This window comes from Miniopterus schreibersii (genome assembly GCF_964146895.1).
Source record: "Miniopterus schreibersii genome assembly, chromosome: 12".
Lineage (NCBI taxonomy): Eukaryota > Metazoa > Chordata > Mammalia > Chiroptera > Miniopteridae > Miniopterus > Miniopterus schreibersii.
The window spans coordinates 1,297,251-1,316,797 of NC_138112.1; the positions used below are offsets into that span (position 1 = coordinate 1,297,251).

A 19,547-nucleotide genomic window follows, 5' to 3' on the forward strand; every position below is an offset into this window, starting at 1 on the left:
TTGAGGAATTTTGCATCTAGGTTTATCAGGGATATCGGCCTATAATTTTCCTTTTTTGCAGTGTTTGTCTGGTTTAGGTATCAGGGTAATGCTGGCTTCGTAAAATGATTTTGGGAGCCTTCCCTCCTTCCATTTTTTTAGAATAGTTTGAGAACAGGTATTTCTTTGAATGTTTGGTAAAATTTTACTCTGACTCCATCTGGTCCAATGCTTTTGTTTGTTAGAGAGTTTTTTTATTACTAATTCGATTTCCTTAGTTATTGGTTTGTTCAGATTTGTTTCCTCCTGATTCAACCTTGGAAGATTGTATGTTTCTAAAAATTTACTGATTTCTTCCACGTTATCCAATTTGTTGCAATAAACCTGTTTGTAGTACTTCTTTATAAACTTTTGTATTTCTGTGGTGTTAGTTGTCTCTTCTCTTTCATGTCTAGTTTTATTTGCCTCCCCCTCCCCGCTTTTGTTGTTGTTGACGAGTCTAGCTAAGGGTTTATCAATTTTATCTTTTCAAAGAACTAGATCTTGGTTTCATTGAGTCTTCCTTTTTCCTTTTCTTTTTTTAAATTCTATTTCATTTATTTCACCACTGATCTTTAATTTTTCCATCCTTCTCCTCACTTTGGGGTTTACTTCTTCTTCTCTGTCTAGTTCCTTTAGGTGTATAGTTAAGATTGTCTGAGATTTTTTTTTTCTTGAGGTATGCCTGTATTGCTATAAATTTACCTGTTAGAACTGCTTTGCCCCAGAGATTTTTGGTCATTATGTTTTCATTTTCATTTGTCTCAAGGTATCTTTTGATTTATTCCTTGATCTTGTTGTTCATTCATTCATTGTTTAGTACCATGTTAATTAGCCTCCCTCTGCTTGTGGTTTTCAGCTTTTTTCTTGTTATTAATTTCTAGTTTTGTACTTCTATTATCGGAGAAGATAATTATCTCTGTCTTAAATTTATTGCGACTTGTTTTGTGGCCTAACGTAGTTTGTCCTGGAAAATGTTCCATATGCACTTGAGAAGAATGTATATTCTATTCCATGCATCCATGTCTCCGGACCGACGGAACATACTGACAGATCTCAGAGGGGAGGGAATTGGGGGGGAATGGAAAGAGATTAACCGAAGAACATATATGCATAGCCCATGGGCACAGACATAGTGTGACGAAGGCCTGGGGTGGGGTAGGGGTTGAGTGGAGCGGGGCAATTGGGGGGGAAATCAGGAACACCTGTAATACTGTCAACAATAAAAAAAAAAAAAGTAGGGGAGAAAAAATAAAGAATGTATATTCTGTTGCTTTGGGTTGAAATGTCATAGGTATCAATTAACTCCATCTGACCTAATGTGTCATTTAAGGCTACTGTTTTCCCTGTTGATTTACTCTCTGGATTATCTATCCAGTCATGTAAATGAGGTGTTAACATCCCCTAGTACTATTATCTTATTATCAACCTCTCTGTACTTGTCTATCACTATGTATTTTATATAGATATTCGTACATTGGGTATGTATATGTTTACAAGAGTTATGCCCTCTTGTTGATCCCTTTATCATTATGAAATGCCCTCTTTGTCTCATTACAGCCCTTGTTTAAATTCTACTTTCTCTAAGTATTGCTATACCAGCTTTTATTTTCTTCATTTCCATTTGCAGAGAATGCCATCTTCTATCTTTTTACGTTCATTCTGTGTGTGTCTTTAGATCTGACGTGGGTCTTATTTTTTTTATCCATTCATCTACCCTATGTGTTTTGCTTGGCACATTTAGTACATTCACATTTAAAGTAATTATTGATATAGGTATGCAGTTACTGTCATTTTATTAATGGTTTTCTAATTGTTTTTGTCATTATTCTCTGTTTCTTGCCTATTCTCTTCTTATATGTTGATGGCTTTCTACAGATTTATGTTTGGATTCATTTATTTACTTATTGTATATCTCATAGATTTTTGGTATGTGGTTACCACTTGCTTCATATATATCAAGGCTGTTTATAGCAGTCTATTCTAAGACATTCTAATACCACTACAATTTTTACTCAACCCCCCCTCCATATTTGTTTTTGTCATTAGTTTTTACTTGTTTCATGTGTGCCTTTGTGTGTATCCCTTAATTTATTGTTATAATTACACATGATCTTCCTACTTTTGCCTTTTATACTTTGTACTAGCTTTATAGTTGATCTTCGGCTTTTACTAAGTATTTGCCTTTGTCAGTGAGAAGTTTTTCTTTCCTATATTTTCTTAGTTTTATTTTTTATCTTTTCTTTTCTACTTATATAAATCCCTTTAAGATTTTTTACAATGTGGGTTTATTAGTGATAAAGTCTTTTAGCTTCTATTTGTCTAGAGAGCTCTTTCTTTCTCCTTCAATTCTAAATGATAACTTTGCTGGGCAGTGTAATCTTGGTTGTGGGCCCTTGCTTTTCATCACTTTGAATATTTTGTGACAGTCCCTTCTGGCCTGAAAAGTTTCTGTTGAGAAATCAGATGAAAGTCTTATGGGAGCTCCTTTGGACATAACTGCTTTTCTCTTGATCCTTTTAAGATTGCCTTTTACCTTTGGTATTTTAATTATGACGTGTCTTGGTGTGGGCCTCTTTGGGCTCCTCTTGTTTGGGACTCTCTGCACTTCCTGGGGCTGTAAGTCTATTTCCTTCTCAAGGCTAGGGAAGTTTTCCGTCATTATTTCTTCAAATAGGTTTCCAATTCCTTGCTCCCCCTCTTCTCCTTCTGGAATCCGCATGATGTGGATGCTGATACACTTGTTGCTGTCCACATACCATCCTCATTCTTTGTTCCTTTTGCTTTCTGCTGCCTTGTTTTCCAGATTGAAGATTTGATCCTCTTCTTCAATCTGCTGTTGACTCTTCCAGTGTTTTCTTCATTTCACTCCTGTGTTCTTCAGTTCCAACTGGTTCTTTTTTATGTTTTCTATCTCCTTATTTATCTCTTTATTTATGTATCCTCTCTCTGTTAATTTCTCACTGAATTCATCTACTCTTCTCCTAAGTCCATTGAGCATCCTCATAACCAGTGTTTTGAACTCTGAGTCTGGCAGATTATTTGTCTCCATTTTGTTTAGTTCTTTTTCTAGAGTTTTGTCCTAGTCTTTCTTTTCAAATATACTATTTCTTTGTCTCTTCATTTTGGCTGACTCCCCATGTTTGTTTCTACATATTAAGTAGATCTGCTGTCTCCCATTCTTGGCAGAGTGGCCTTATGCAGTAGGTGTCCTATGAGGCCCAGATGTGCAGTCTCCCTGGTAACCTGAGGGGGGTGCTCTTGGGGTGTCTTCTGTGTGGGTTGTGTGTGTCCTCCTGTTGTAGTTGAGTCTTGATTGCTATTGGCACATCAGTGGTGGGACTAATCCCTAGGCCAACTGGATGTGAGGGCTGGCCATGACTTTATCAGATGAGCTGTTGTGCGAGGGCAGGGCTGTGGTGGCAGCTAAATCCACCCTTTGAATTTGTTGTTTGTGGAGCTGGTTGGGTACTGCTCTGGTGTGTTCTGAAGCCGGCCACGGGGTATGTTGGTTCTGGAGCCTCATGCAGTCTTAAGTCAGCCGCTGTTTATGCTCAGTTTGTGCCACCTAATGGGAGCTATAAAGCACTCTGTGGTTGGCTGCCTCTTATGCTGGAGCTGGAGACACTTTGAAGAGGTTATGCTGCAACACAAAGTTGGCTGTCAATAATGCCAGGCTTGAGAACCTCTGGTGGTCACCATGATGTGAACTGGGGCCAGTGGCCACTTGTGCTAGGCTTGTGACCACTCAGTTGAAGCTACTTTCCAAGCCAACACTGGCCACAGCTTATGCCAGATTTGGGGCTACCTGATGGGAATTACAATGCAAGTTGAGACTGACTGCTGGTTGAACTGTGCTTGGGGCCACTTAGCCAGTGGTACAGGGTATGCCATGGCCAGCCCCTACTTGTTTGAGGTTTGGGGACCCTTCAGAGATTTTAGGAAAATCTGCAGCATGAGCTAAGGCAGATGGCTTGTATGGAAAAGTTGCTGGAAGTGGCTGAGGCTGCCAGTGTAAGTTGCGTGGGGCAGTGTCTGAGTGAATCAACACGGCCGGGAGAACAATGTTAGCCAGGTTCATAGAGAGCACAGGTTTGCAGCCAACCTGAGCCTGCCAGATAGGTGGGGGAGGAGTCAACAAAGGAACTGTGGTGCCTGCCAGCACTTCTGTCCCTAGAGAGTGTTGTTCTGATCTCTGTTCTTCTAGCTCTCAACCCTAACCTACTCAATTTAGTTCCTCCCCATATGTCCCTGGCACTTCTTGAACTGCTGTTCCTGTGTGGAGTCCAGAGTGAGTGAATTCATGAGTGAGTCAGTACATGGTCCTCTCAAGAGGAATGCCTGGGACTCTAGCAGACCTCTGCTTCACTCAGATTCAATTCCTGTTGGTTTTCACAGCCCAGTGTTATGGGGACTCCTCTTCTCAGCACTGCAGTCCCAGGCTGGAAAGCCCAGTGTGGTCCTCATTCCTTACCAGAGATTTCCATAACGAGATATCCGTTCTGATTCTTAATCACCACACTGTAGGTGTGGGACCTGCCCACTTTCTGTCTCTACTCCTATCAGTCTCAACAGGGCTTCGTTATATTCTTAGCACTTCTAAGTTCAGCTAGTCTTCAGGTAGTTCTCAATGATGGTTGTTCTATAATTTAGTTGTAACCTGATACGGTCATGGGAGGAAGCAAGCACAGCATTTACCTATTCTACCATCTTGACCAGAAGTCCTGAGTCTCTTTTCCTTTAAAACAGGATGTCAGGGCAAGAAAATGTATTTCTTAAAATATGCCCTATTAAAAGCTACTTTAGGGTTACTTACTTTCGAAAGGGCTTTGGTGTCCCATGTTCAGTCATTCTAAAACAATGGAAAATAAAGAGTCAACATAAAAACAAAATAGTAATCAAGAAATTTATGCCAAAGTATTCAAAACTGGGTTAAACTACAGTGACTGATAAATAATTCTTCTGGATATTTTAGATTAATATCAAGTAAACTGAAAAACATTTAGTATCTTTCCAATATTTACTACCAATTAAAGTTCTAGTTCCTTCCCCAAAAAACCACATTTGGGGAAAACTATGTAAAACATAAACATATTATACAATCAAAAAACTTGAAGCAATGTCCTAAACTTAAACCTAAGTTATTACTGAATTACCTTTCTACTTCCCATTCCTCCTCTTGCACCTGGTCTAATGGAGGAGGCAGAAAATCAAAGACGGTATTGGAAGTACGAGGTGTGCCATCTAAGGAGTCTCCAGATGCTGGTGCTTCTCCAACTTGCTTTGATCCTGAGAAGACAAATGTCAGACACTTAATTCGGGTTATATACATGTAACAGTATATACATATTAAGATGATGATTACACGAAATATATTAGTACCAAAAGAGCTTCAACCTAATCCATAGTCATATTCGTATTTAAACAATTGTGGGTTAGGTAGAATCAAAATTCTAATATATAAAATTTTAAAATACACTAAAAAATAAGAAAATCACTTTTAAACAGCTTTTAAATGTCAACACAAGACACGGCAACAACTCAGAAGAGCATATGATGTGAGAAACAGTCTCTCACCGATCCTTTTCTACCCCAGTCCTTTCCATTCACATTTCAGATACTATGGTGATACAACAGTGAACAGTAACTTCATGCTTCTGTTTTTACTTTATTATCCTTAAGGAATAGCTACTTCTTGCTCATTCATGTTTCCTACCTTCAATTTTCCATTTCTTCCTAATTTCAATAATTATATTATTAGTTAGGTTAATGGTTATTACCTAAGTTTAAACAATATAATTATATCTATATTTTTGTTCCTTGGAGAAATTTGCATCTTAACTTATGTCAGATAAGGTATTCAGTGTACATTTCCTTCCTTCTAATTATATTTCTTTACTTCTACCTTCATTTCTTTCAACTTCAATTTTACTTGTACGATTAAGAGGACTTCTTACATTTCCATTCTGATCTGTAGCCACAACTAAATATATATTCTGGGCTTTGCTTAAGAGGCTGATTCTAAAAGTCTGAAAACCAATATAGTGCTTACAATGTTACGACAATAAATACATATTGTCATATACAACATACATACACATTATTCCTGCCAGGTTAAAAGGTATGCTAGTTAGGATTATATGTTCTTTTCTTCTGATCCAATGATGTAATTCCTGGACCATTTGAAATAAAATATTTATTATATTAAAGTCTTATACTCCATCAATTACTTTAGGATTATGCCACTTATTTTGCTTCATGTTTAAAATCATGACTTAACTTTCTGAACAACTGTTTTTCTAAGTGCTTTTCTATTATTACTGCCAAAGTAATATAATTTCATCAAGTGTCAAATGTTTTCATCAGCCCCATCATACAACAGTGTGCTTAACATCCTTGTGTTCCAATCTGAACAGCTTCTCCCTTGGGCCGTGACACAATTATCACCCTAGAACTGCCCTTCACCACTCTCCTGGGTTGTTTCCACTTTTTCCTGGATTTCATGACATTTTCTTTCTTAATATTACTCTCAATTTGCGGAAGTGGGATCTTCAAATAATTTTTAAGTAAAAGGCCATGTCAGTTAAACTTAATCCTGGCATATCTGAAAATGTCTGTATATCTTTCTTCATATTTTATGGATAGTCTGAGTGAATAGAGAATTCTAAGTTCAATACCATTTTCTTTCAGCAAGTTGAAGACTCTGCTCTTTGTATTCAAGCACCTTGTGTTCTAATGAGAAATGTGATGCAGTATAATCCCATTCATTCTCTTAAAAGCTTTTAGGATTCTTTTTTTTTAATCTTTGGTGCATGGACATTTCCAGGTATTTTAGGTACGGATCTTTTATTTTTATTATTCACTGTAGTTGGTTCCAAGTGAGCTCTTTCTATCTGAAAATGTGTACTCTTCTTCAACTCTGGGAAGGTTTCTTCTGTCATTTCTCTGTAGCTTCTCCATTTCATCTACTGATGTTTTGTGAAAGAGGCCTGTAGTGATTGATTTTCTACATAATTCTCGTCTCTTTAATTTCTATCTCTTGATACACATTCTGAAATATCTCCTTGACGTTCTTTTCAGAGACTATTTTTTTTCTTTACATATGGGCAATCTGAGAATATGTCCATATATTCTTTGATACTCTCCTATTCCGTGGTAAAGCCTACTTTTTCTGTCCTGAGTGTGTACTAGGGTTAGTGACTTGATTCTAACTTGCTAAGGTGACAGTACGAACCCACAGACTAAAGTCATGAAGGACACGGGGGTTTCTTTCTTGCTCTTTCTTTTGGCTCATTCTGGGGAAAGTCAGCTACCATGTCATGGAACACTCAAGCAGTTCTATGCGGAAGTCCACGTGGTAAGAAACTATTAATATAATAATTATTGTACTGTATGTAGTAGCTTATATTAAAACTTTTTAGGTCTCTGAATGCTTTTTCATAGCATCCTATTCTTGTTTTATAGATATAAGTGGAGCTCTGGTTCTGGAACTTAATTCATTCTGGAAGGTTGTTCAAGAACTGACTTGTTCAAAAACCAAGTCAGTAGCAAAAGCAAAAACACTCGAAATATTCACAGGAAAATTTCCTGAGATACTAACAATGTGAGGTGTGGCGGTAAACTGACTCATACTCACACATTCTCTTTTGTCTCCTGAGACACACGTGAATAATCATACAGGTATCAGCATGAAAGGGTTTTCAGGTCAAGAACCGAAAGTTTTGTTCAACAACTGAGACTTTTTCCCGTGAACAACTTGGTCAAGAACCAAACTGTTCAAGATGGGAGATGTTCCAGAACTGAGGTTTGATTGTAATAACCTTTCTTTTCCCCAAGTATACTATCTAACTGAAAAGGCATTATTTCGAGTTCTTGTCTATTATGAAAATTATTATTTTCTGCGAGGGGCAGTTTTTCTGTTCATTTTGGATTCTCTTTTTTATACCACTGTCTAATATGCTTGGCATTATACATTATCTTAGATGTTGACGCTAAGAAGCACATTTTGCCAAGAGGGAGTAATGCTGTTCATACTTAAGAATGCAAGACCTGGCAAATGATGTGGCTTTCATCTGTGCTATGTGGAAGTAGATCCATTTCAACTGGGATTCTCTAAGCAGAGTGAGTCCCTGGCATTTCTACTGTCAGGTTTTAGGCCCCCAAATGTTAGAACTCCAGGACATCATACTGTGGAGACTTAACTCTCTCTACACAATTCATTCAGCTTCCCTAAAACAGAGCACACTTGCTTGCTTCAGGTACATAAACGACAGACTGCTTATATTCTACAATGCAAGGATCAGAAGCTGCTGACATAATTGTTTTGATTATAGTTTCAACTTATTCATCCTTTCCAGCTTTCCTTCTTAGTCACGTACCCAAAACCCATGCCAGCTCTGAACCTGAAGTCTCTACAGGGCACACTGGCTACCACCTTGGATTCCTTAAACAAATTATGGGCTCCAGTTTCCTTTATGTTGTTTTATTCATCAAAGCACTATTGTCCTCTTTCAATCTCCCAACCATCTGTTGAAATCTCTTACTTGTTGATAACATCTTATTTTCCTCTCCTTTTCTCTTTACGGTTTTTGTTTATTTGCTACTTTCCATGTTTGTATTTCAGTGAGACACGGGAGCCATGAGTTAAAGCATGCACATAATTCAGCATCTTCAGAGTTCTGCATCAGACAAGATCTCCATACTTCTTTGTCTTAAATAAAAACCTGCCTAATCCATGGGGAAGCTACTTTATTTGCAACAGCCCTCTCAAATGGAGGCTTGTTTCAGTCACCCACTGTGGACATGAGGGTAGAGATGATGGATACCCTTCTTCCTCAGTACGTTTTAGAGCATTACTTTGCTTTCTTGTAAAAGCCCCCTTGCTCCCTGGATGTTACAGGTATCATCTAGTAACAACGAACCTTTGGCTACTGTCTCAAAGTTTTCTTCTTCATGCTAACATCACACGAAGTGACCTCAAAACCCACATACATACTAAAAGTGACTCCTGTCTCCTCAGCTTCTTACCTTCCTTTGTCTCTAGCAACCTCCTCTATGCCACCTGAATGACACTCCACAGCTTCATCCTTGATCTTGATCATCAGAAACTGAACTGCCTCCCAAATCACTCACATAGGCATTCCCTTCTTCAAATAAAACCACCTTTCTCCCAGCTCACTTGGTTAAGAAACCCGTTATAACAAGTATAAAGAAATATGACAATTAAGCTCTTTTCCCAGTTTCACAATTCCTTCCCCTCTCTCTGTCCGTTAAACCCTGTTCTCCCACCCGAGCCCACTCCTGGGGCACAATGCGTCTCTCACATGAACAGTGCATCGCACGCCTCTCTCCTCTTCAAAACTTTGTTCTGCTGGTTACAGTTTATCTCCTGCAGCTTCAACCTCTTCCTTACAAGTGGTTTCTCCTTAGCATTTAAAAGACATCTCCAGTGTCTTATTTTTAAAGTCATCTTTAGACCTCCCACATCTACCCAAACACTTGACTAGTCCCCTCAACACTCCCCTTACCTTTCCTCTGCTGGACTTGGCACAATCTGAATTTGTCTGTATATCACTCTCTCCTCATGAGACTGAGCTGCGTGGGGCGTGAGCCTATGTATAATTATCCTATGCTAACATCCAGTATGAGCTGATGCCTAACAGAAAGCTCAGTAAGTATTTTTTGAACGGATGAGAACTTAAAAAATTACCATTTGGCACAGATTTGCCACTAGCTGCTGAATATTAAAATACTAAAACTAAATTTAACTGGGATAATCTGCCACTCTATTTCTTAGTTAGTGTGACTGTTTTAAAATCCTGATACTTAGTTAGCTGAACTACAGCTCACCCATATCATTCTCTTTCCCTCCGTCTTGGGAAAGAGTGGCCACTGTGGCCACCGAGGACATGGGACTGGCCTGCAGGTACCCAGCGTCTGCTCCTTCACTTGCCAGCCCGCTCTGGCGTGACTTAGCAGCATCCTGGGGTTCAGGACTCACAGGTGAGGGTGTGGATAAATGCTTAGGGTGGCGCTGCTTCTGTAGCTCCATGGCTCTGCCAACTGAACAGAAAGAAGAGGTCAACAATTTGTGTTTCCAAACAGCTAAAAAAAAGATGTAAAATATCTGGAAAAATGTCTAAAACATGGTGGAGCCAGGAAAATATAGGGCTAATTATTACACAGTGAGAAGGGAAAGGAAAGGGAAGTGAGGAAGACAGAAAGAAATGAAAATAAGAGAAAGGCAGAGGAAGGTGGAGCAGGCAAGACGAGGGGAAAAGGGAAAGAAAGGGAGATGGTGCAGCACGATGGGAGGAGAAGGGGGAGGAAAAGGTGAGTCATGAGAAAAGGAGAGGAGAGCGCGGGAGGAGGGGAGAGGGAATGCTGAGAGACCCGGCAGACACGTGTGGACTGGACTCATCTGTAAGAGTGAGGACGAAGCCTTTTAGCTCTGTGACTCTTGGAAGCTGCCCATTCTCCAGAACTCACAACTGCATCATCACACCCTGCCTCAGACACCATCAGGCGAATCCAGGCCTGTTCCCATCTCTGTTGCACCAGTCACACCACAGAGGTCAACCCCTCTCAGGTCATCCTCCTCCAGAGCACTGCACGTCCTCACAGAGCTTTCATAGCACTAATCCTAAAATTCTTCCTTCTTAATTCCAAAATTCTTCTTCTGCATCCCCTGGAACGCACGGTTAGCATCTGTGAAACACTCCATCTGCTCAATTTCTTCTCTAAAAATTTCCTCCGTCTTCTCAGTGTTTCTTGACAAGTGCACCCAGGGCACTGGGCGGGGAGGCCCCACTGCGTAGGACACTAGTGCCACCACACCACACCATCCCCACTCCAAACACACCAACATATTCAAACGTGGCACTGCACCGCTCCCTGAGCCAGCTTCTTCCCACAGCACCACTGTTCCCGTTTCTCCCGCAGCCCTCGCTAGTGGGCTGATCTCTCAGGAGGCCGGATGGTGAGGGAGGTCAGAAAATAGAGCACAACGGAGACGTGAAAAACTGTACAATTATGGAAAAAGTAACATATGTATAAAAAGATTAAACAAAGTATGGCGGGGAGACCCATTCACATTTTGTGTTCATTTTATGTTTTTGTTTTTAATTTCATAACCAGGACAGGTGGATAAATTATCTTATGAATAACTAACGGAATGCTCTGCTGCCACCAAAGAAGATGTTTACAACAATTATGCAGCCACGGGGGGGGGGGGGGTTTAGTTCAGATATAATATTGAGGGGAAACAAGGAAGTTCACTGGAATCACGTCAAGAACACTTTTATCCAGCAACTCATTCTAGCTGGACGGGCCTAACAAGAGGCGGCCGGGAGGAGCAGGAATGCGGCTCCCCAAGCACAACGTACTTGCGTTGTTGTCATGACGGCTTGGTCTCCTTGGGGGTCCCAGGATGCTGGAGAATCCTCTTCGCTTCCCTTTTTCTTCGCCTTCCCTATCTTTCTTCATACTTTGCTAGAGTTGAGGTACAATCAGAGAGATAAGGAATACGTAACATTGTTGCTTTCAAACACAGAAATGAAATTCCAATGGTCATTTCAAAGAAATTGGTTAAATGTAAATGAAAGACACACACACAACACTCATTAGAAACTGGCACACAGTACTGTGTACCCATCCAACTGAAGATATCTGTGGGGAGGTGGAGGAGTGCACATGGGCGATAGACGGTGATGGAAGGAGACGAGACCTGGGGTGCTGAATGTGTAACACAAGATACAGGTGATGTGTTACAGGATTGTACACTTGAAATATATAATTTTAATAACCAATGTCACCCCAATAAATTTTAAAAAAAACCTTAAGATATTTTTTCAAACGCTTTAGAGCTGATAATTTTGGAAAATATAAAGGTAGTTTTGTAACACGTTTACTGGGAGCTTGTCTAAATGATTCATTTATCCACTGAACAAATATTTACCAAGCTCATAAAATGTGAATGCACTGTGCTAAAAGCTGGGGATGCAATGATGAAGGAGCTCCTTGCCCTCATAGAGCTTGACTAATAAAAATTAAGCAAAACAAATGATCACAAGCGGTGGCGGCACCGCAAAAGAGAAGGACGCGGCCCAGGAGCGCGGCCGGCACACGGCGTGGGCTGCTCCCGCCAGCTCCTCGTGTCTGCTGGTTAGCGCGCACGCCGCATTTCTCACTAGATTCTCGGTTTCTTGACAGCAGGAGCCACTTCTCATCTAATAAGCATGCCTACCACCAATTTGCTGAAAAGTAAATTACTAAGAAGGAAAGCACTGCACCAAACCTGAGGACGCGCAGAGGCTCTTCCAGCCGTACCTTGATTTTTGGAAGGAATCCAATCCGACCCCGCTTATGCTCCAAATTTCGAGGTTCTTTCACTTTTACTCCCAAATGCTTCATGTACATGAAAATAACATACTGCATGGTTGAACTGGAGGAGAACAGATTAAGTAAAATAACACTTCTGAAAAAGGAGGGTGGGTAAAATAAAGATAGCAAATGACTTTCAAAACCTCAATGATGAAATTCTTGGAATTCATTCATTAAATAAAAAATAAGGAATTACCAGAAAAGAATTCTACTCAAGACACTAGAATATTAGTCAAATAAAATACAGGCCACCAGAAGGGGACAGTCTATGTTTTTTAAGTTAAAAGAAAGAAAATATAATTTAGGACTGATAAAAGAAAATATAGTTTATCTTTTTTCTTAAAATCCAGAAAAAAGCAGTTATATTACCTCTTATCTTCTTCTATAGCCTGAGCAGTCATCCTAAAAATAAAACATTTACAAATGAAATATTAAAGTTTAAAAAGAAGAGTTGCTATTAAATCCAGATACCTGAAACAACAGGGCGGAGCTGAATGCTCTGGGAGCCCCTCTGCATCTCTGCCACATGGAATGTAATTTCAGAAACCCTCTAATCCCCAAAGGAGCTGCCTGCTTCTCACTCTCATGTCATCAACTGTAAGTGTCTTATAGAAAGAAATATTATTTCCAGAATCTCTGAATTTAAACCAATGAAAGTATTCAACCTGTTTTTGATCAGTTAGAAATTTTGTAGTTGCTCATTTTGCTAATACCCAGAAATAGAAACTCAAGAACTTTACTTAAAATAAAATATCATCAAAAATATAACAAATTCCAGTTTCTCAAGTGTTATGACAAAAGAAATAGCTCCACATACCTAATCTGATACCCTTCTAAATTTGTTCAAAGTATACTTTCAGCATAATTAGCATCTAAGGAGAGAGGGCATTTTCACATATGCTTCTGTTACTTACAACACTTCTTCAATTTTGGCAACAATCTGTTCTGCACATGCCCGTTCCTTCTCCAAAGTTACCCGGTCCTTGTCTCGCTCTACATCAAGCTTAGTCAGTTCGCTTTCAGCCAAGGTCAGGCCCATGCTCCGTTTCTGCCTAAAGGGAATAGGAGGAATTTTCTGAGGCAGCCGAGAGAAAAACTCTCCCCCTCGTTAGAGTTTCCATAGCTACGGGCGGGTTTCTAGCAACAGGCAAAATGTCAGTTTTTTACTTCAGAACACCATGTCACCTAGGACAACAGAGGCAATCACTCAACAGAACACATATCCTGAAGGAGCATACTTAGCAGAGACAAAGTACTGAGCTCAAATGCTGGAATCACATGGAATGGGAACCAGGAACTCTCTACTATTCTAACACTTTGACTCCAGATGTTTACTATGTTTTAATAACAGTGATAAAGACCACATGCTAAACCAAGGATTTACTGTGTAACCTTTACTATGTAAAAAAAAATTAATTCAGAATAACCACATCAGCTTATATCACCAAGCTTACCGAAAATCTTCCAAGTGCCTCTGAATTTCTGGGTGGACTCTTTCTTGCATAGTTTGAATATAGTGGCGATGTAGATCCTCAGGAATTAGCTCGGGTCTTCTTTTTTCTGAAAAAAGAAATGGGTAAGAATTACTTGATCTAAAGGTATAATCTGTGCATTTTAACTGGCAACACATCAATGCTATGTGGTGCAAACTTATCTTGGAGTAAGACAAAGAGAGCTTCTTCAATTCAACTTGTGTATCCCATCTCTCATTCAGATTTCATTCACCCTTAAATGTGGAGGCCTAGTTGCCACATGACACACAAAACCTTTAGAAATGAGCTGAACTACACAATTATTGAGATATAATTCTCCAGGATACTGGTGCTCCAAACTTACCTAAATCTACTGATATTTCATCAGGAACAGGAACTTTCAAGTGCTATAACAAAAATGAAATGAAAAAATGAGACAGCAGTAAGGAATTTGCAAGATATAGATAAGTGTCTGTATAAAGTAAATTAGTAGAACTTAGACACCTATTTTACAAACATATTCATGTAAAAGTTCATTTACTGTGCTCCTCCCATCCAAATTTCACAGCTCTGGTAAGTTCTGCTGTTTAAACTTGAAAATAAGCCCTTTCCCAAGGATCATGCTATAAAGGAAATACCTGCAGTATTTACCAGATGACTAAGTGCTTCTGTGCCTTACTTACTTTCACTGGCCTCAGCCTTCTGGAATGAGTGAACATGGGCTTTGGCTTCCTAGAGTCACTGGTTAATCTACATTATTTGAATGTAGGTAAAAACTAAGTTATGTGTATATATTATCACATGAAAAACTTACTCATATATAACCCTACTATCTGTTGTACTTGAGACACTCCCACTACAGATCATGATGCTCCCAGTCACTTTCCTTAAAGAACCTTCACAATAGTCACACTCCCAATCAGAGTACTGGATGTCAATTCTGAGAATTTGGAGACTTAAATACCTAGTAACCATCTGTAGTACTTACACTATGAACTAATTATAGTACCTGTGTCATACTTTAGTTCTTTATAGCTAGGATTTTCCCCATAATAATTGCAGTTTCCGGTACCACTATCAGTTAACAGTGTTTTCCTTCCCATCAATTTGGGAAATGTCTTGAAATACATATATATTTTGCATTTACAAGAAATATCTTAACCTCTGTACACTTACTTTGTATTGTACACCTACTTAAGTCATATACTTCCAGAATTTAAACAATTCTTGTAAGATCTGAAGTTTTATATTTGAAAATAAGTCACTGCTAAAAATGATGAGATCTCTAACATTCATTTGAAGGGCAGGGAAGTGGATTTCAAAGCATTCTCTTTGACTGAAGCTGCCATGCTGTGGCTCAAATCAACCTTCCTGAAAGTATTTCTAGCACAGATGCAAAAAAGTAAATAAATGTTCATTTATGTATGTGGGTACTTGTGTGAAAAAAGTATCACCTGTGGTTTAAAAATAATTATCAAATTAATCAAGGTTCTTACACTTCAATGTTAATAATCTTATATAGAATATAAATTATAAAGTTTTAATTATAAAGTTTAGAAATATAAAATATATGAAATATAAAATATAAAGTTTTAACTTAGCATGGAGCTCTCTTTAAAAATGTGTGGGGTAGAAGAGGTCGCTGGGGGAAAATGGAGACATGTAATACTTTCAACAATAAAGATAAAAAAATAGTCTGTGATCATAAAAAAAAAAAGTGAAATTCAAATACACTTCAATATACTGTCATTTATTCACGGAAGCAAATTATCTTAATAAATATAATGTATAATATTTTACACAATGGCAGTAAAATCAGAATCCTAACTAATTCATTCAAAAAGTATCTGAATGACCACTCTGTACCCCAATCTATGAATACTGGGGAAACAGCCGAGAACGCACAGAATACAAATGTCTGCCCTGATGCAGCTTACATTCTGGGCAGAGCAGGAACACAAGTAAACAAAATAAGTTAATAAGATGTAAGATCTATGGACAAAAATAACAGGCGTGATAACATAAAGTGAAGGATAGTGTTAAGTAGGCTGGTCAGAGCAGGCCTCAGTGAGAAGGTGATTATGTTCAGCAGTGTAGGCAACTTTGCAAAGGAATGCAAAGAAAATGGGAGCTGGAGAAAGAAGCGGAGCCACAATGTCTCTGTGCGTGTCTATTTGCTTCAGGATAGGAGAACTAACAACGTTTGCATGCGAACGTAAACGACTCAACAGAAAACAAAAAACTAGTGATGCAGGAGAGAAGGGGCTGCAGTTAAAGTAGCATCTTTCAGTAAGTACAAAGAAACACAATGCACATGATGATGTATCTGTAGAAGTGCACTTCCTTACACTATTTTAAATTTCTCAAAGAAAGAGCCAGGCCACGAGCTGAGAAAGGACTGGAAAAGAAGGTTGAAACAGTTATATAGAGAACTGCAAATGTGAAAGAACCAGGGACATGCACAATGGCAATCCAGGAAGCATTAAGGGCTAATTCTTCTTTAAACTATAGCAAAACTAGTAACAAAACTCTTAATTTAAAAATGTATTAAGATTTCAATTTACTGTCATTTACGTGAATAAGATCTTTTCCACCACCTTTGAAACTTGTACCTACAAACTTCCAAGGGGCCAAAAGAGTTACTCTTTGGACCCTACCATGTAAACGCGCATCATCTGTGTTCTCTTCTTACTCCTTCATCCTGACCACACATGTACAACCCAAATATACATACACATCCCTCAACACCTGTGACGGTTTATATGCCTAAAACTAATCTAGAAATGATAAAAAAAAACAGTCAATAGTAATCAATAAGTGACAGATGCTACAAAGCACAATAAAGTCCAAAAACACGGGAGGGAGCCCTGGCTGGTGTGGCTCAGTTGGTTGGAATGTTGTCCTGTACACCAAAAGGTGGCGGGTTCAATTTCTGGCCAGACCACATACCCAGGTTGTGGGTTCGACCCCAGGTCAGGGCATGTGCAGAAGGCAGCTAATCGATGTTTCTCTCACATCAATGTTTATCTCTCTCTCCCTTCCTCTCTCTAAAATCATAAATTATAAAAAATGTCAAAAACAAAACAAAACGTGGGAGGGAAAACTGGAAGTAGGAGCCCAATAATTCTATGTACTGGAACAAAGAGTTTAATATTAAGTTGGTAACTTACTGCAGATCGATCCAGGAAGAACTGATGAAACTCGAGGAAGACACGCCGAGTCTCCTTGGAATTGGTCTGTTTATAAAGGTCTGAGTAGAGATAACAGAGCTGTAGTAAAGAAGAAAAAGGAAACGATAAAGTGAGAAATCTTGAAAAATGTAATCTGTATAATTCCCACAGCGTATGAATGTTTGGAACAGGTAAGTCAACATAAACAATGTAGCTACTAACATTCAACCAAGTGTTTAAAAAAATAACATTTTAAGTATCTTTCTAAACATCCTTATATGTTTAGAAAAACAGAAAGAAGTCTGTTTGCTTATTTTGCAGGAATGAAAAGTTTTATGGTTTATGAATCAATGTAAAAACTCTAAATTTGTTAAATCGTAAAATGTATTACCAATGTTGCAGGGTCAAACTGTGACACTACATGGTGTACAAAAACAGCCAAGTGAGCAGGGCGAGATTTTAGCAGTTCAATGCTCTGGAAGCAGCTGCACTGCCCATTGATCTAGAAAAAGAAACAATTATACATCAATAACTCCAACACAGATGCAAAATATAATGTAAGTTCAACTAAACCTAACTATTGAAATTTCACTTTGATCTACCCTAAAAAATTCAAGGTTTAAAAAACGTCACTAGAATTTATTAGCAACACAGACTATGGAATCTCTCCCTCTGAAATGAATAATTTCTTGGGGATAGGCTGGAAGTAAGACCATCTTGGGAGAATGCAAATTTAGAAGATGATTATAAAGGAGCTGAGATATCTACAAATCAGTATTAAAAAAATTGTCTAACAACAGTTCTAAAAATGTGGTAGAAGGCTCTTTGTCTAATAATGAAATAGCTGTGTTCCTTTTCTTTTGGGCTGATCACAGAAATGGTGGTAGAAAATGGAGTTGTATGATTTTAAGTAAGACACCACCTACAATGCATGTATATATTCCCTAACCTACACTGAAAACAGAATGCGGTAATAGTTAAAATTAAGGTAACTAGAATCACAGTTTTCATATAATTTTTCATATTTAAATAAAGTGAGACTTAATCTAAACAAACAATACCAATTCTACACAATCTCTTCCAGGAAACACAAGAGGAGGTGATACTTCTTACTCATTCCAAGCAGCCAGCAATATCCAGCTATCAAAACAAAGAAATTACCAAAAAACCCCAAAACTACACACCAATATCCCCCATAAACACAGACACAATCCATACCTAAAAAGGACATTACATTATGACCAATTAGGGTTTATCCCCAGAATGTAAAGCTGGCTCAACATGCTAACATCAATCCATGTAATTTACCATATTAGGGACTAATACAATGATCTGACTCATTCAATAAAATTCAATATCCATTCATGATAAAAACTCTTAACGAACTAGGAACAGAAGGAAATGTCCTTAACCTATAATAAATAATATCTATGAAAAACCTACAGCTAACTTTATTATACTTTATGGTGAAAGATTAACCTTTCTTCCTAAGATTAGTAATAAAGCAAAGATGCACTGTCTCACCACTCCAATTCAACCTCATGCTGGAAGTCTTAATTGGTGCAATGAAGATAATGACAAGAAATAAAAGATAAAAAGATTGGAAACAAAAAAATAAAAAATTGTCTCTATTCATAGACAATGGTTGTCTATGTAGAAAATTGCAAAAGTTATTTTCCAAAGCTCCCAGAAGTACTAAGGGCAAAAATCAAGCCAATGATATTCCTCTATACTATCAGTAAACAACTGGAATTTGAAATAAAATTTAAAAACCTTTACAATAACACCCCCTCCCCAAATGAAGTACTCATTGACTTCTTATCAGTTTTAAAAGGAAAGCCATTTCTATTGATTAAAAATAAAATAAGCCACTAACTCATGGTATTAACCAATTAATCTTAGTTCTAAGATTGAGCTTCAAATCCTTAAAAATATGTCAATCTCCAGAAAGTATTCATTTTTACTAAATCAAACATCTCAGAAAATTAATGGGTTTTTTAGAAAAAATATCATCACCTGCTCATGTTCAGTACCAAAATCATCATCCTCTGCTCCAATAATATGAGGTGCTACACGGGTCGAGGGACTCATGGTAAGTGACTGAGTGTCCTGGTAATATTCAGAGAGAAGAAACAGAAAAATTATCTGGTTGTCAAATTCAGAGAAAGAATAAAGCCAAAGCAAAAGCCAAAAGACGTGGTTCACCAAACATGGGACGTCTTCACTTATTATTTTATACATATCTAGACCTTGTTATAAAGAAAAATAGTTTCTATAAATTGTTAAGATTTTTAAAAGTTAGATTTTTGAGTGAAGACAACAGGACAAAGGAAAAATGAGAGTAGAAATGATAAGACAAAGTTAGGAGAAGTTAATACAAAGATTTATATTAATGTCACATACTGAAAGCTGTCAGTAAACCCTATTTTATCATTTTTAATTCTTTTCCCTAAGTACATAATGCTGGGTTTTTCAACCCTGGCACTGTTCATATTTTGGGCCAGAT

At 38.1% G+C, this 19,547-nt stretch overlaps 1 protein-coding gene across 2 annotated transcripts in view; it reads right to left on the minus strand.

Annotated features, from left to right (window-relative positions):
• ARHGEF12 (Rho guanine nucleotide exchange factor 12) overlaps positions 1 to 19,547 on the minus strand; it is a 171,604-nt gene that overhangs the window by 41,605 nt on the left and 110,452 nt on the right. For both annotated transcript variants that reach the window (XM_081152834.1, XM_081152833.1), the window contains 12 exons: positions 19,058 to 19,150; positions 17,433 to 17,543; positions 17,042 to 17,140; positions 14,236 to 14,278; positions 13,854 to 13,959; positions 13,314 to 13,451; positions 12,769 to 12,801; positions 12,346 to 12,460; positions 11,403 to 11,508; positions 9,868 to 10,080; positions 5,175 to 5,307; positions 4,835 to 4,870 (listed from right to left, as the gene is read on the minus strand). In XM_081152834.1, coding sequence (XP_081008960.1) covers positions 4,835 to 4,870; positions 5,175 to 5,307; positions 9,868 to 10,080; positions 11,403 to 11,508; positions 12,346 to 12,460; positions 12,769 to 12,801; positions 13,314 to 13,451; positions 13,854 to 13,959; positions 14,236 to 14,278; positions 17,042 to 17,140; positions 17,433 to 17,543; positions 19,058 to 19,150 — 1,226 coding nt within the window. The remainder of the gene's footprint in view (positions 1 to 4,834; positions 4,871 to 5,174; positions 5,308 to 9,867; positions 10,081 to 11,402; positions 11,509 to 12,345; positions 12,461 to 12,768; positions 12,802 to 13,313; positions 13,452 to 13,853; positions 13,960 to 14,235; positions 14,279 to 17,041; positions 17,141 to 17,432; positions 17,544 to 19,057; positions 19,151 to 19,547) is intronic.